This window comes from Puntigrus tetrazona, unplaced genomic scaffold (assembly GCF_018831695.1).
Source record: "Puntigrus tetrazona isolate hp1 unplaced genomic scaffold, ASM1883169v1 S000000371, whole genome shotgun sequence".
NCBI lineage: Eukaryota > Metazoa > Chordata > Actinopteri > Cypriniformes > Cyprinidae > Puntigrus > Puntigrus tetrazona.
In genome coordinates, this window is record NW_025048026.1 from 1 (window position 1) to 13,851 (window position 13,851).

A 13,851-nucleotide genomic window follows, 5' to 3' on the forward strand; every position below is an offset into this window, starting at 1 on the left:
TATATTTTGAAAATATTTACATCTAAAATATGTACGTCTATGTTTAGATTTGTCTATTACATATTAAATATATGAATATATTTATTCAATATGCTGACGATGCTGAAAAAAAAACGTTTTTACTTGTTACATTTTTATTTAAATAAATGTCTAAGAAATTATCAAATAAAGCAAACCATAAAACAAACAAAACAAAACACACCATCAATGTTATTTTGATCATACTGAAAATTCTGAAATAAATGGCACGTTTGAAATAGTTTGGAAACTCATTAAAACAGAGGGAGATTCAATCTGGAAAATTAGCAGATGTAAATGAGCCGCGGGAGTTTGATGGCCAGCGTGACGTAACCCTGACACATGGCGTTTGTGCTCCGTATGACATTGTGCCGCGGGGATGATTACGACGGGGCGATAAACACTCTCACACTGGCGTTCAGAAAGGGTTAACCTTGTCCTGGCTGACCCCTGCCGAGCACACAGCAAATCCAGGATGCGATTTACTGATCCCCGGGGGCCCGAGCGCCACGTCGGCCCCGTGACCTGTCACAGCTCGTTCTACCTTGACCATCTTAAGCCACGTTAAGTAAGCTGCCGCGCGTATATTCAGTTCAGTGTGCAGGAGGTTAAAGGTCACGCTATTGGGCTGATCCCCGTACGAGTTTGAACTCGAGTCAATATCTATATATGTATCATCTGCTTGCTGTAGCGTGGACTCTTTCCATGAATCTCACCCCTGATTGGACCGTTCCGCCAAAACAAGGGCACGGACAGTGCACAGCTTTGATTGGTTGTGTATTCAATTGTGAATGAGTGTGTGTGTGTGTGTGTGTGTTGCTGGCAGAAAGGGGGTGGGATTAGAGCTGCTATGCTCAGGATCCCTTTCTTACGTAAGAGGGATCAATTAGTGAAGGGCAGGCCTGTCCGATGCAGGGCTTCTTCTAGCTAAAGCTCCAGTGAGGTCACAGACGCTCCTGACAGACCCGTCTGTGCAACTCTACACCAGGACATGACAGGCGAGGGGCACCAACGAGCCGCCGGCCTCAAAATACACCACTAAAAAAGCGTGCTAGGGCATTGGTCGGGGGACCAACCGCCTGGCTCCCCGACAAAAATCATGTGGCTCACCCTTTACCAGCAAATAATCCATCTCTAAAAATTAGACATCGCTAAATATAAGCAATTCTTTTTTGGGGGGCCTACATGAGCTGATAAGAGATTTAAAATAATAATACTTTTTTTCCGTACTGACCCACGGTTCAGTTTAAGGGTTAAATCCAACCATCATAGAGCTAAAGTCAAATCAAAATTTAATACATTCATTTTGTCCGCTCACATTGCTGTTATTTAAATTAATTAAATAAATCATTTAAACATCAAACAAAACAATGCATTTATTTTTCATTCATTTAATTAAGGCCTTTGCTAGTTAACTAATGATTATGTGAGTTGCTGTAAAGTGATATTAACAAATGAAAAACAATCAATTAATAAACATGCGTATTAGTGCTGACAAGTGATCAATTGCACAGCACACGATACGCAGTTTAAGGGTTAAATTCAACCATCATAGAGTTAAAGTCAAATCCAAATTTACTAGGTTTATTTTGTCCGCTCACATTGCTGTTTTTGTGGTGAACAATTCATCCGTGCAACTCATCGTTTGCTTTCGCCGTCTTTAAACCAAATCTGAAAAAGCTCCTCCCCTCTCAAACGACGAGTCTTCTCTGGTGACATCAGTTTGACGGCTTGGGCATGGATGCGACATCCTTAGCCACGCCCCTTAAACTGTCAGTGTCCATTTCTGACTGAAACGTGTAGAAAAAAACAAGCGATGCCCTCGGTTTTCCACATTCAACATTCTGTTTCTCTCTGAAGTATATCACAATCATAGACTGTAAAAAGCATAGACGTAGTGCCCGTGACGTCACCCATACGTTTTGTAGAGCATTTTGTGCAATCCACCTGTCACTCCCTCAATCATGCAGAACTTTAAGGCTTAATATAATATAAATTAACGATTCATAAAAAAATTTCACCCCCCCCCAGTTGTCACGAGGGGCAAAATTAGCTAAATATACTAAACTAAAACACTACTGTATTGTATATAAGTTATATAACTATAAATTATATATAACTATATAACTGTATGCGTGTTCTATAGCCTATACATAGTATTAAGATCAATTACTTAAGAAGTAACTGTAATTAAATTACTGAACAAATTAAGAGCAATCGGTAACACTTTATTTATTTATTGGCTTATTAGCATGCATACTACTTGAATACTTCAACCAAGAGTCATCTACAAAAAGAGACCAAACTTAAGGATGTGCTCCAAACCATTCAAGATTTATGTGAGCTGGAAAATTTTATCATGAGCGAAAAGTAGTAGTAAATGCAACATGTAATGTAGTACAATAAAAAAAATTATTTCACAAAAAAACGCCATTTAACCAACCTAAAACACTAGAAAACTTACTAGAAGGCTGCCAAGGTATTGCTATGTGGTGATGGCCTTCTAGGTTGCTGAGCTAGTTCTAGTTATTGGCAACAACTTAACAACTACATAGCAACGCCCTGGTAACCGCCCACAACGTCCTGCATCATCGTGGTAGAGAGTTCTGCACAGGAAAGCACCACTCATGTTTTCTTCAGAAAAATCTGCTCTATTTTTAGACACATCTAATCCTCTGCTGAAAATTCTGACAGGCTCGAGAGAGATATTTGTGGACGGTTGTACAACTGACATCCCTGGAGCAATGTCACGGGGGAGCGAGTCCCCGGCGCAAGGTCAAATGGTGAGGGGTTACGTGGCACACAACGGGTGAATCACATGGCAGCAGCCCTGGGGAACCGGCAACCTCTCTGACCTTTTCTCCTTCTCTCAAATCTCTCTAAAAACACTCCCGAATGCACTAAAGTGGTATCAGACAGTTCATTATTAAAAAAGGTCTTGTCATTAACACGAGACATGTTTGTTCGGGTCACCACTAGGATGCCAAGGAGTTTTAAATGGTTGCCAAGGTGTTACTATGCAGTTGCGAGGATTTTTCTGGGATTGCTAAACGGCTCTGATTAAAAGGGTCCATCATCTTTGGATGGTTAAGCTAATTTCTGTGTTTTAAGTTGTATAAACCGGCATTACATGATTAATTAGCTTTATGAACAAATAATTTATTAACACAAATTTATGAAAAAAAATGATTTCAGATAAAGGTCTAAGGTATACCGCACTATTCAAAAGGTTTTTTGATTTTATGTGTTGTTTTTTTTAAATAGGTTTCTTATGCTCATCAGTGCTGCATTTATTTGGTAACAATTAGAATAGAAACAGTCATAAACGGTATCATTACAATTAATTACAATAACTATTTTCTATTTAAATATTCTTTTAAACTGTAATTTATTTCTGTGCTTTGAAGTTGAATTTTTTAAAATCATTAATTAGTCTTTAGCGTCAGAAATCATTCTAATATTCAGATTGATCATGAATTTGAAAACTCTTTTTGTTTGGAGCCCGTGACACTTTTTTCATAGTTCTTTGATGAATAGTAAGTTAAAAAAGTACAAGATTTAATTGAAACAAAAATAATTAATTATGCTAAAAATTCAGCATTGCCACTACAGGAATAAATGATAAAAACCCATTATGTTTTTTTATAATTTATATTAAAAACAATCCTACTTTTAAAGGGTGGTGTTGCTTCTGTTTTTCTCACATGACATGGAAAATCATAAACCTGATCACTTAGAGAAAGTATGAAGGTAATAGTGATGTTTGCCTTAGCAAGCACGATTAACACGTGACTTATTATTACGGGAATTTGCGCACTTTCTATTTTAGCACTTTTACTGGTAGCTGAATGCATTTTCAAACCAACCTAAATATTTAATAACACACACGCGGGGGAGTTGTGTGGATGTTTGCGGGCGTTCGGATTCTTCCAGCCGAGTTCTCCACCGATCGGTTTTACTCACCTGAAGGATGAGGACGAAGAAGTCGACAGGTTTTCCGCGCTGATATAAATAGTGCTGTTGCGAGCGCTTGTCGTTCTCGTTGAACTTGATCTCTTGAATGACATCCGGGTGCTTGAGGATTCGCAGCAAGACCTTGTCTGAAATCTGGAGCGGGCTGAAAAGGCTCACCTCTACGGGAAGATGGGACAAGACGGAAAAAAAAAAGCCCCTGTTATTCGCAATAGCTAGTGCTCAAAGGCCGAGGAGGGTGTAATAGACGTAGCAGCTCACCAGTAGCGAGGAAACGATGCGCTGCCAGCATTAGTTGCGGAGATATCTTGACTTTCGATTCCCTCTCGTGTTTGAAAGCAGAAAAGTCCCTCTTGTTCTTGTTGGGATCCACTTTCTTTCTGTTACGGTTGTCAGCTGGAAGGCAAAAAATAAATAACACTAATTAAAAGGGATAGTTCACGCAAAAATGCCATGTAAGGCCTTCACAAATTAGGATATTTTTGATAAAATCCAAGAGCTCTCTTGATACTTGGGTATCAAGGCTCAGAAATATAACAAGCAGATCGTAAAAATAATTCATGTGGCATAATTTTACGAAGCTACGAGAAACTTCATCTGAAAATATTATTTCCAAATATCATTCTCAATATTATAAAATAGCAATTTTAGCAAAATAGCAACACACCACGACTATAACGATAAAGGCGGAGAGAAGCAATATTGTTGGAATCATTTTCAGAATTATTTTTTCCAGCTGATAGAGACATTGACAGCCAATCAGAATCTATTCTGCTTTAACAAGTTTAACTAGAATTTGAAGCGGCAGACGCGATAAACAGATGCTATTGTTCGCTGGTGTAGATGTGAATATCGTTCTATGGTTATATGAATATTGTTATCTATATGTTTATAGTTACCGTTCTTGTTATAAGCGGGGCTTTATGGGTTTGGAACGACTATCCCTTTAAATCACTCAACCTCTGCTCAACTTCGGCATCATAAGTCCAAGTAGATCAATGAAAACCATCGGCACCATTACTCTCAATGATCTACTTAGGCTTATGTTGCTTTTGGGAAAGCCTAGATCAATAAATCGATTGAACTGACTACCAATTGATTGCCCAATATTGGCTATGTCTCATCCCTAGACATGTAGTTGCATTAACAAAGTAAGGAAATCACTAGCATGAACATACTGTAGAGATCAGACTCGTCCAGGATCTCCGATTTGATGATCTCCTCGATGACGTCCTCCAGCGTGACCAGACCCAGAACCTCGTAGAACGGATCTCCTTCGCCCTCATTATTCACCTTCTGAACGATGGCCAGGTGGGATTTACCTGTGGATAGAAAAACCTGAGACACAAATCTCCCACTAAACACGTCGAACACTTGAAAAAAATGGGGAATTGAATAAACCGAGCGCAGTAATTGCAAACTGAGCGGCTGTTTAATAGTTCTTTAACAAAGATTTAGTTCACGCCAGGCCAGGAAACCCACTGAGCGGGTGTACAATAATTCAAAACCATATTGGTATGGAAGCACTGCATGGACATGCATATTAATGAGCTGTATTATCACTGCAGTCTGAAAACTTCATGAATTATTCATCATCTTGTTTTATCCGAGGGGCCGGATCAATCATAACCGTTTAAGCAATACGGGACCATTAGCGCTGCATGTTTAGGCCAGAAGAGAGTCAGATCAGAAGTGCTGCTGAACTTAAGAGGGAAAAGAGCTTAGGAGGGGGAAATGACGGAGATGTCTGGGGATTAGAAAAAGAAAGGAAAAAGGAAAGGATGGAGTAAGTCAGGAGCAGATGACACTTTGATGGTATTTAAAGCGAAAAGGGATTTTGAAAACGCTGCAAAATCAACACTACTTCATAAAAACTATAATAAAACTGTATACTGTACAAAAAATTAATCTGTGCAACACTTAAATCTGCAGCAAAATAAATGGGACTAATACGGAAGTTCTGACAAATACTGACAACCAGTTATTATTTCCTTTTGTCTTATGCTAATGCATGTATTTCCCCAATAAAGCGCTATATAAAGTACTGGTAAAATCAGGCATTTAAACATATTTTCAATTTTGTCCGATTTAGCTTCTAAATAAAAATAACCCAAAACAACACAAAATTTTTTAAATAGGGACAATAAGTAATCTCAAATCGAGGAAATACACAGATTTATGTTCTGAGATCCAGGGATTTATAGTACAAGATCAAGCCCTATTATATGCTACAGAAAGCATCAGACGAGCAGACTGCTTGAGAGAAGAGCTAATATTTTCTCGCTGAGGTACACTCCAGTGTTCCTGAGGGATTGGGATTTAGCAAAACCACCCACATTTGCTTATTTGCATACTCTTAAGCGTATTTACATGCATTCATATCTCAGTGGGGCTCGTTTTAAACAAATATCGAAAACACGTTGGAATGGGATATGGAGAGTTTCTACAAATTTGTCATCTGATGCAATAAAAAGCTATGTCCTGAGCTGGCATTTTGACTATACAGTGCCTGTCACATCGTTTTTGTCCCTCTGTGGCACCTCTGCAGTGCTGCGGTGATTGGGAGATGAAAAATACAGAGGGAGGAACTTCAAACTGTCAATCATTTCAAAACACCGCCCATACAACTCATCATCATCAATCTTCTACTCTGGGGTAAAACTGTATTTTCAAAAGAGCTTATTTATATAATTATTAGAATTAAAGTCAAGTGAAAAAAAAAACATGCATGTGAAAGATTTTTATTATTTTATTCACATTTCAGGCATATGCATGCTTTTTAGATTTAAATGAATATAAATATAGTTTTTATTTTAATTTGTTACATTTTTTATATTGCTTATTTTGATTTCAGTAAACATTTATTTTACAGAATTAACAAAGTTATGAAAATATATCTTTTTTGTGGTTATTTTGCTTTTGTTGCCGATTTTTTAATTTTAGTTTCGGTTTTTGCTAACTATAATAACCCTAAGCACACATTTTAACACGCTCAACACATTGCTAGTCAACTAACAATAAGCTCTATATTTTTAACAGCGTTTACTAACGCCAAATAACTGAGTTAGTTGACTTACTAAAGTAACCAGATACAACGTTTGATACTACAAATGCGTTAAGTTTAATTAAAAAAGTATTAGAAATGCTGCAGAAGTGTTGTCCGTGGTTAGTTCATGTTAACTAGACGCAGTTATCTCATGTTAACAAATAAAAATCTCTTTGCGACGTCTTACCAGCATCTTTAATTGATGAACACGTGCTAATCTGAATATTGAGGAGAACATTTCTGGCTAAATTTCTTTGATGGTTACAGCCCCAAATCTGAGGCTAAAATTTATCATCTCGGTGAGTAATTGTAAAAAAAAAGCCCCCTTAGTGCAAACTCTGCTAGACCGGATGATGGTGTCAATTTTTTATGAGTGTCAGCTGCTTTTGGCAGCATGGGATTCCTCTGCCTTTACTAGACGAGCTTCATATTGATCGTCGGCTGATAAAGGGAGCATATGGTTATTGATTCGGCTCTCAGGGGGAGTCTGGGCACCCATCATAATCAATGGGAGGATGAAACAACTGCACGGAGGCCAAGCCTTTGCTTCCTAAGAGCACAGCCCGTTCTGTTCAAACTTCCAGGATGCACATGAAACGCGCAAGCACTAACCTTTCTTAAACTCCTCCAGCATGGCATCCAGCTTAGTGTCGTGGAAGACGAAATGCACCGGGTGGTTGTAGAACTTGGTGACCGTTTTAAGCGTGGTGCAGTCGTCGGGGTCGACGAAGGCCAGGTCTTTGACGTAAAGGATGTCCACGATGTTGGAGCGCTCGGTGTCGTACACGGGTATCCGCGTGTAGCCGCTTTCCATGATCTCAGACATGGTGTTGAAGTCCAGCACGGCGTCGGTGTGAATCATGAAGCAGTTGCTCAGCGGCGTCATCACATCCTCGACCGTCTTGGTTCGGAGTTCCAGGGCGCCCTGTATGATGTTCAGCTCTTCCTTCACCAGATCGTTGTAGGGCTCGGTGACCTTCAGCATCTCCACCAACTTCTCGCGGTTGTAGACGGTGCCGATTTCCTGCCCGAGAATGTAGTCCAAAAGCTTACTGACGGGGAACGACAAGGGGAAGGTCAGGAGCATGAAAAATTTGGTCAGCACGATAGTGTTGGCGCCCACGGCCAAACCGTGGCGCGAGCAGAGAGCTTGTGGCACGATTTCACCAAATATGACAATGCCGACAGTAGATGCCACCACGGCTCCCAACCCCGAGCCGATCAAATCATCTAGCAGGATGGTCAAAGTGGTGTTGACCAGCACGTTACCCAACAATAAAGAGCAAAGCAGATAGTTGCCCTTGCTCCGAATGGGTTCGATTTTGCGAGCGTACTTCTTTTCCTTATTAGTTCCGCAGCTCTGCACGATGCGAAGCTCCATGGGATCCAACGCCATGAGCCCCAGGTTGAGTCCGCTGAACATGCCAGACAGCACCAGCAAGCCCGAGACCAGGATGATCTGGAGCCAGAGCGGCAGAAGCGATTCTTTCTCCTCTACGACCACCAGCTTCCCGTCATTTTCCCCCAGCTGCACCCACTTGTCTCCCAAGCCCTGCCTGACACACAGGCTGTAGGTCTTTTCTCGTTCGCTCTTACGCAGTGGCTTCACATACACGCTCACCAGACCCGACGTCCCTCTGTTGCTCACGTTCATGTAGGTGCTGACGCTCAGGTCTTTGGTGAAGTCCTCGCAAGTCCTGTTTAACGCGTCGCTGTGCTCGGTACCCACGTCCTCCGCGAACCTGATGTGGGATGCTGCGTCCGGGCTCAGGTGCACCCCGTAAAACCTGAGCAGGACGTTGCTCTTTTCCGTTACCTGGATGAGCCCGTCGTCCGTCGGGCTGCTCGCTTTGTCGCTCCTCTCCAGCCGCATGCCCAGGATCTGACCGCTGGAGCCGGGGCTCGACGTCTCCGTTCGCCCGCCGACAGAGCTCCAGAGGAACACGATGAAAGTTAGAAGACACCCCTGTCCGCTCCGCTCTGTCGCCATGTTTGTTGCGCTCTCTCGGCGAGGCTGGACCTTACGTCACGTCATCGCTGCCACACGCGGACCCGGCCCCCTAATTTGCATAATGCAAAATTGCGCAACGCCCACTTTCAATATAGTGGGAATAATTAGCGATAGTGTCGAATTAAAGACGCTTGTATGTGCGCGGTGCTCGTGTAAAAACACGCGCTTTAAATATGAACGTCTCAAGGTTGTTACTGTTCATGATAAATTGCGCTGATCAGTCTAAACAGAATATATTTAAGCGCCTAGTATTTTCGTGATTAAAAATGTCGTTATCCATATATTTTATCTGCCGTGTTGATTTGTGTGTTTTTTTTCGCTCGCGGCACAGTGTCGTAGCGCGTGGCGTTATGTAATAGCACGAGCCGTGTCCCCTTCTCTTCATCAAACACATAGCGGTGAATTTCCTCACAGAATGAAATGGTAAGAAGCGATATAGAATAAATTATATTTTGAAAGATTTTGGGCAGCATTCCGATGACAATTAAAGCGCATTTCAACCCCAATTGCTTTGCTGTAGCACCTAAATAATTATGTTTTTTACTACATTAAAAGCAGTAGAATATTTTTTTTTAAATAGTAATAAAAAGCAGCCTAAATAAATAAACTACAACAAGCTACTGTAATGTAATGCATCAGTGGGTTTGCTGTCTGTGGAAGCGTTTTAAAATCAATGTCGTGTTTATTGACCACCACTGCGTTTCTTCTTCTGTAAAATGTGATGCAAGCGCGTCCTCTAGTGCAACAAATAAACACCAACAGCGTGTTTTCCTAAATGCACTTTATTCTCAGGGTAGCGCGCAATCTTGTGCACATCTAAATCATTCTGAAAATGATAGAAGTGGCTTGTAATACGACTAAATATTACAAGAATGAATAAAACCGTGCTATTGCTGAAGGAATAACCCGTTACATGCTCTGACACGCGTTGCGTTACAATTGCTGTTTCAATGTCATATTCATTGAGAGATATTCTCAATAGTCTATTTTCACAGTTATTTTACATTATGGAAAGTATCTACTGATCGAATAACTAATACTTTACAGTCCTTGTCAGTCTAGGCTGCTTCCATTTGTCGTACACAATGGTAATTCAAATACTGGAAACGGTTCAACATCCTTTAGGAACTGTTTTTCATAATTATCTACAGTCATTTGCTTACAGAGAGAAGAATTATCAACAAAAAGCAACAACAACAATACTTATCTAGTAGTTTAAACACAGCGTGCTCAAAGTCCATGATGTAAGCACATGAGTAATCTTATCTAATGCTAATGGATGTATGGCAAAGTCTGATTCCAGTCGCGTTTCATGCCTGTTTTCCGGTATGTCCTTCAGGTAGAAGCACGTCCACAGTAAAGCTGACCTTCTTTGAATGCAACACACTGTAAGCGTTGTCAAACCTGACCACATCTACAGAGAGGAATGCACTGTTATCAACACGAACACCAATGCATAATTTGAATTATTTAGCACCAAAAACCACGGAAGCTTGTCCAACCAAATAATAGTAACATTTTTAAATCTCACAATTTAGACTTTTTTTTTTTTTAATTGCGATCTCCGAATTTAGTGAAAAAAGTCTGAATTGCAAGATGAAAAACACACAAATACCTCTTGGTTTTATTCTATGGTGGAAACAAGCTTCCGTCAAAACTTCCCAAAAAATGCAAAACAAACGTACAGACGCCTGGCTCCTCGCAGGTGTAGGATCCATCTTCTGGGACTAGGTGGGAGTTGTAACGTTCGGTGGGCAGCACTGCCTGCATGGCTTCTGCTTTTTTTGTCTCATTCCCTTTCGTCTTCAGAAAAACCCCAAAACCGATATCGGACCCTTCACTTGCAAACTGCCATCTATATTGAGTAAAAAAAAACTGCAATAGTAGTAGCATATCTATGGAATATATTGCATGCTATTTTACTAAACAAATCTGCATAGCAGTTAGCACATATGGTACTTACCGTAACACGCAGTTTGGAAAAAGCACCTCATAATCTAGCTGGTATGATGAGCCACGGCTAATAGTGATGCACTGGTCATACTTCACTTTGACAGAGTCCCGCACATAGTACGACTTCGGCACTACGCCACCATAACGTAGCTGAGAGGAAGACATCAGGTGAGGCAACTAACTAAATATTGGTATTTTGAACTGGCTACTATGAGGTCAGTAAGACTTCGCAATGTTTTTGAAAGAAGGCTGCATTTATTTGAACAGAAATACAGTAAAAACAGTACTACTGTGAAATGCTATTACCATTTAAAACAGCCGTTGTCTATTTGAAAATATTTATTTATGCGATGCAAAGTGTTTTCAGCCACTGTTTAGCATCAAATGGACCTTCAGAAATCTATTCTTATTTGCTTATGTTGAAACGTTTGTGCTGCGTGATATTTCTGTGGAAACCATGACACACTTCAGCTGCGATCCTACTGACCCCCAACAAGAATAGTAGGGTATGCTATTCTCCTCACCATAGTCTTACAGAGAGGGTTTCCGTCAGGATCGGTCATGGATCCCCCGTAAACCGCGGGTAACTGATCAGCATCCACATAGTTCCTCAAGACCTCCTTCCAGTTGGCTAGGAGTTGGAGATCACAAGAGAAACTGTCGTTCATGCAGGATGAGTTACACACCAAAGTCAACAGTCTCACGATGTTTGCGCTAACGAGACAACTTACAACCTAGCACAGCAATCTTCTGCCTCGTTTCCTCGCGCAAGAAGTGTTTGACCAAGTTATACGCAATAGGGAAGAGCTTAGGGGCTGTGGAAAGATGAATTTTATCACTGAATAAATTCAGAACAGTTCATTATCGAACAATGTTGTGCTGATGTAATTTGACCGGTGCAACAATTACTCACCTTTGATTAAAAGCACCTTTTTTAAGCTCTCTGGATAGTTTTCTTCAAACATGGTCAGAATCTGCAGGGGGGGAAATATCACAATATAACATTTTTAAGTGTCATGTATTTAATTTTGATGTGAAAAAATGTGTTAGAAATATTTCACCCCAAAATCCAAACTTGCTGACAGTTTGAATAACTTGAGATGTATTTTCATGAGAACACTGAGCATTACATCACTTGCTCAGCGATGGATGCTCTACAGTGAATGGGTGCCGTCAGAATGAGAGTCCAAATAGCTGATAAAAGCATAAGTAATCCACACCACTCCAGTCTATTAAGTAACATCTTGTGAAGAGAAAAAAATGTTTGTAAGAAGCAAATCCATTACTAAGGTATATGCAACTGTATACCGTGAAAAAATATGAGTCTATAATTCATAACACTTCTTCCAGTAAAAAAGTGCTTCCTGTTGTCCTCTCGCATCAAAAAGACAATAACAAAAAACACCCACATATCCTTTAACCTGTTTTGGATCATTTTTACTGAGATGTTCACTTGCAGTTTAATTAATTAAACAACAGTATAAAGTAGACAGGCAGCTATTCAGTTCATGAGATGTTACTTGATCAGCTGCTTGGACTCTCATTCTGAAGGCACCCATTCACTGCAGAGGATCCACTGATGAGCAAGTGATAAAATGCTAAATCTTTCTAATTCTGTTACACTGAATGAATAAATTCATGTCCATCCTGGATTACCTGAGAATGAGTGAAATGTAAATTAATTTATATGCTGTACTTACCGACTGGCAAATAACACAAAAGATCTAAGTTTACACACCAAAGCTCTTTGTGTCTGAGCATGTGGCTTGGTCACAGTAAAATACAAACAATTATACATAATAATGCTAAAAGTAATCTTATTACTGGACTTTAAAAAAAAAAAACTAAGCTGAAAGCATCATGCTCCTACCTCCCCATACGTCTCAACGGCAGGCTTCCAAAGATGTTTCATGCCAAGCCCCTCACAGTCATAAATGATGGTGATTGATTCAATGTATTTGCCAAGCTGATGAATAAGATCACCCAGAAACAAACAAACAAATAAAAACCAGACATATTCCTGATCACTGCAGATGGGAAGCAGATTTGAATGTTTTGCAGCAATGCCATAAAAGGTTTTGTTTGTATATATACACATACACATATATATATATATATATATATTATACACACACACACACACACACACACACACACACACACACACACACATATATATATACACATGTTGTGTGGGTAACATAAACCTTTTCACTAGAATCTTTTGTGCACTAGATGTTTCATGGATGTTAAAGCTTCCTGATGGACCCACAGATGCCTATAAAGAACCTTTATGCTTTAGAGCGTAGAAAATAAAGTAAATGGGTCTTTATTTGACAGACCGTACCTTTTCAGACTGCTTCTCACACTCTTGTTTTAGCAGTTCAGCGTCTCTGACTTTGGTCCTCAGGCAGTCTTGTTTGCTAGCTGACAGTAAAAGGCCCTTTGGATCAAGAGGACCGATGATATCGTACCAGACAGGACTTCCTTCACGGTCATAGCCACACAAACCCCCTGCCACATAGCGCTGAATGACCTGGACGGAGAAAAACAGTAACAGTAAAGTTTGATAGCAAGCCGATTTTCATTGATACGTATTATATTTGAACTGCCCTGATATACCTCAGGTGGCTTCCAGTCATCAATGATCGTGTCTACTTTCATATGCTTGCGAAACTCCAGATGCTGGGGTACAAACATATTGATATATGTAAGAGAAAAAACTTCACAGAATGAGATATGAGGGAAAAAAACCTATTCTGCTTTAATTTGGTTTCTTACATGCATTAATCAAAGATATTTCCTATTTTATAGTGTTAAAAACTAACAAAAAAAAAAGAAACGATATATA

At 40.0% G+C, this 13,851-nt stretch overlaps 2 protein-coding genes across 2 annotated transcripts; both read right to left on the bottom strand.

Annotated features, from left to right (window-relative positions):
- Window positions 1–3,981: 3,981 nt before the first annotated feature.
- On the bottom strand, window positions 3,982–9,063 carry LOC122333694 (metal transporter CNNM4-like; the record flags this gene model as incomplete). Its single annotated transcript, XM_043231393.1, has 4 exons — window positions 7,649–9,063; window positions 5,169–5,312; window positions 4,252–4,386; window positions 3,982–4,151 (listed from the first exon to the last, which is right to left on the bottom strand). Coding segments are annotated over exons 1-4 (1,827 nt in total), but the record flags the coding sequence as incomplete, so codon positions are not given.
- Window positions 9,064–9,813: 750 nt separating this feature from the next.
- Window positions 9,814–13,715, bottom strand: LOC122333693 (SEC14-like protein 2). The gene is made up of 9 exons (XM_043231392.1): window positions 13,623–13,715; window positions 13,348–13,536; window positions 12,871–12,966; window positions 11,914–11,974; window positions 11,732–11,815; window positions 11,525–11,631; window positions 11,011–11,150; window positions 10,733–10,902; window positions 9,814–10,461 (listed from the first exon to the last, which is right to left on the bottom strand). Exons 1-9 carry the CDS (start codon window positions 13,698–13,700, stop codon window positions 10,358–10,360), a joined length of 1,029 nt encoding a protein of 342 aa, XP_043087327.1. The 5' UTR covers window positions 13,701–13,715; the 3' UTR covers window positions 9,814–10,357.
- Window positions 13,716–13,851: the final 136 nt, after the last annotated feature.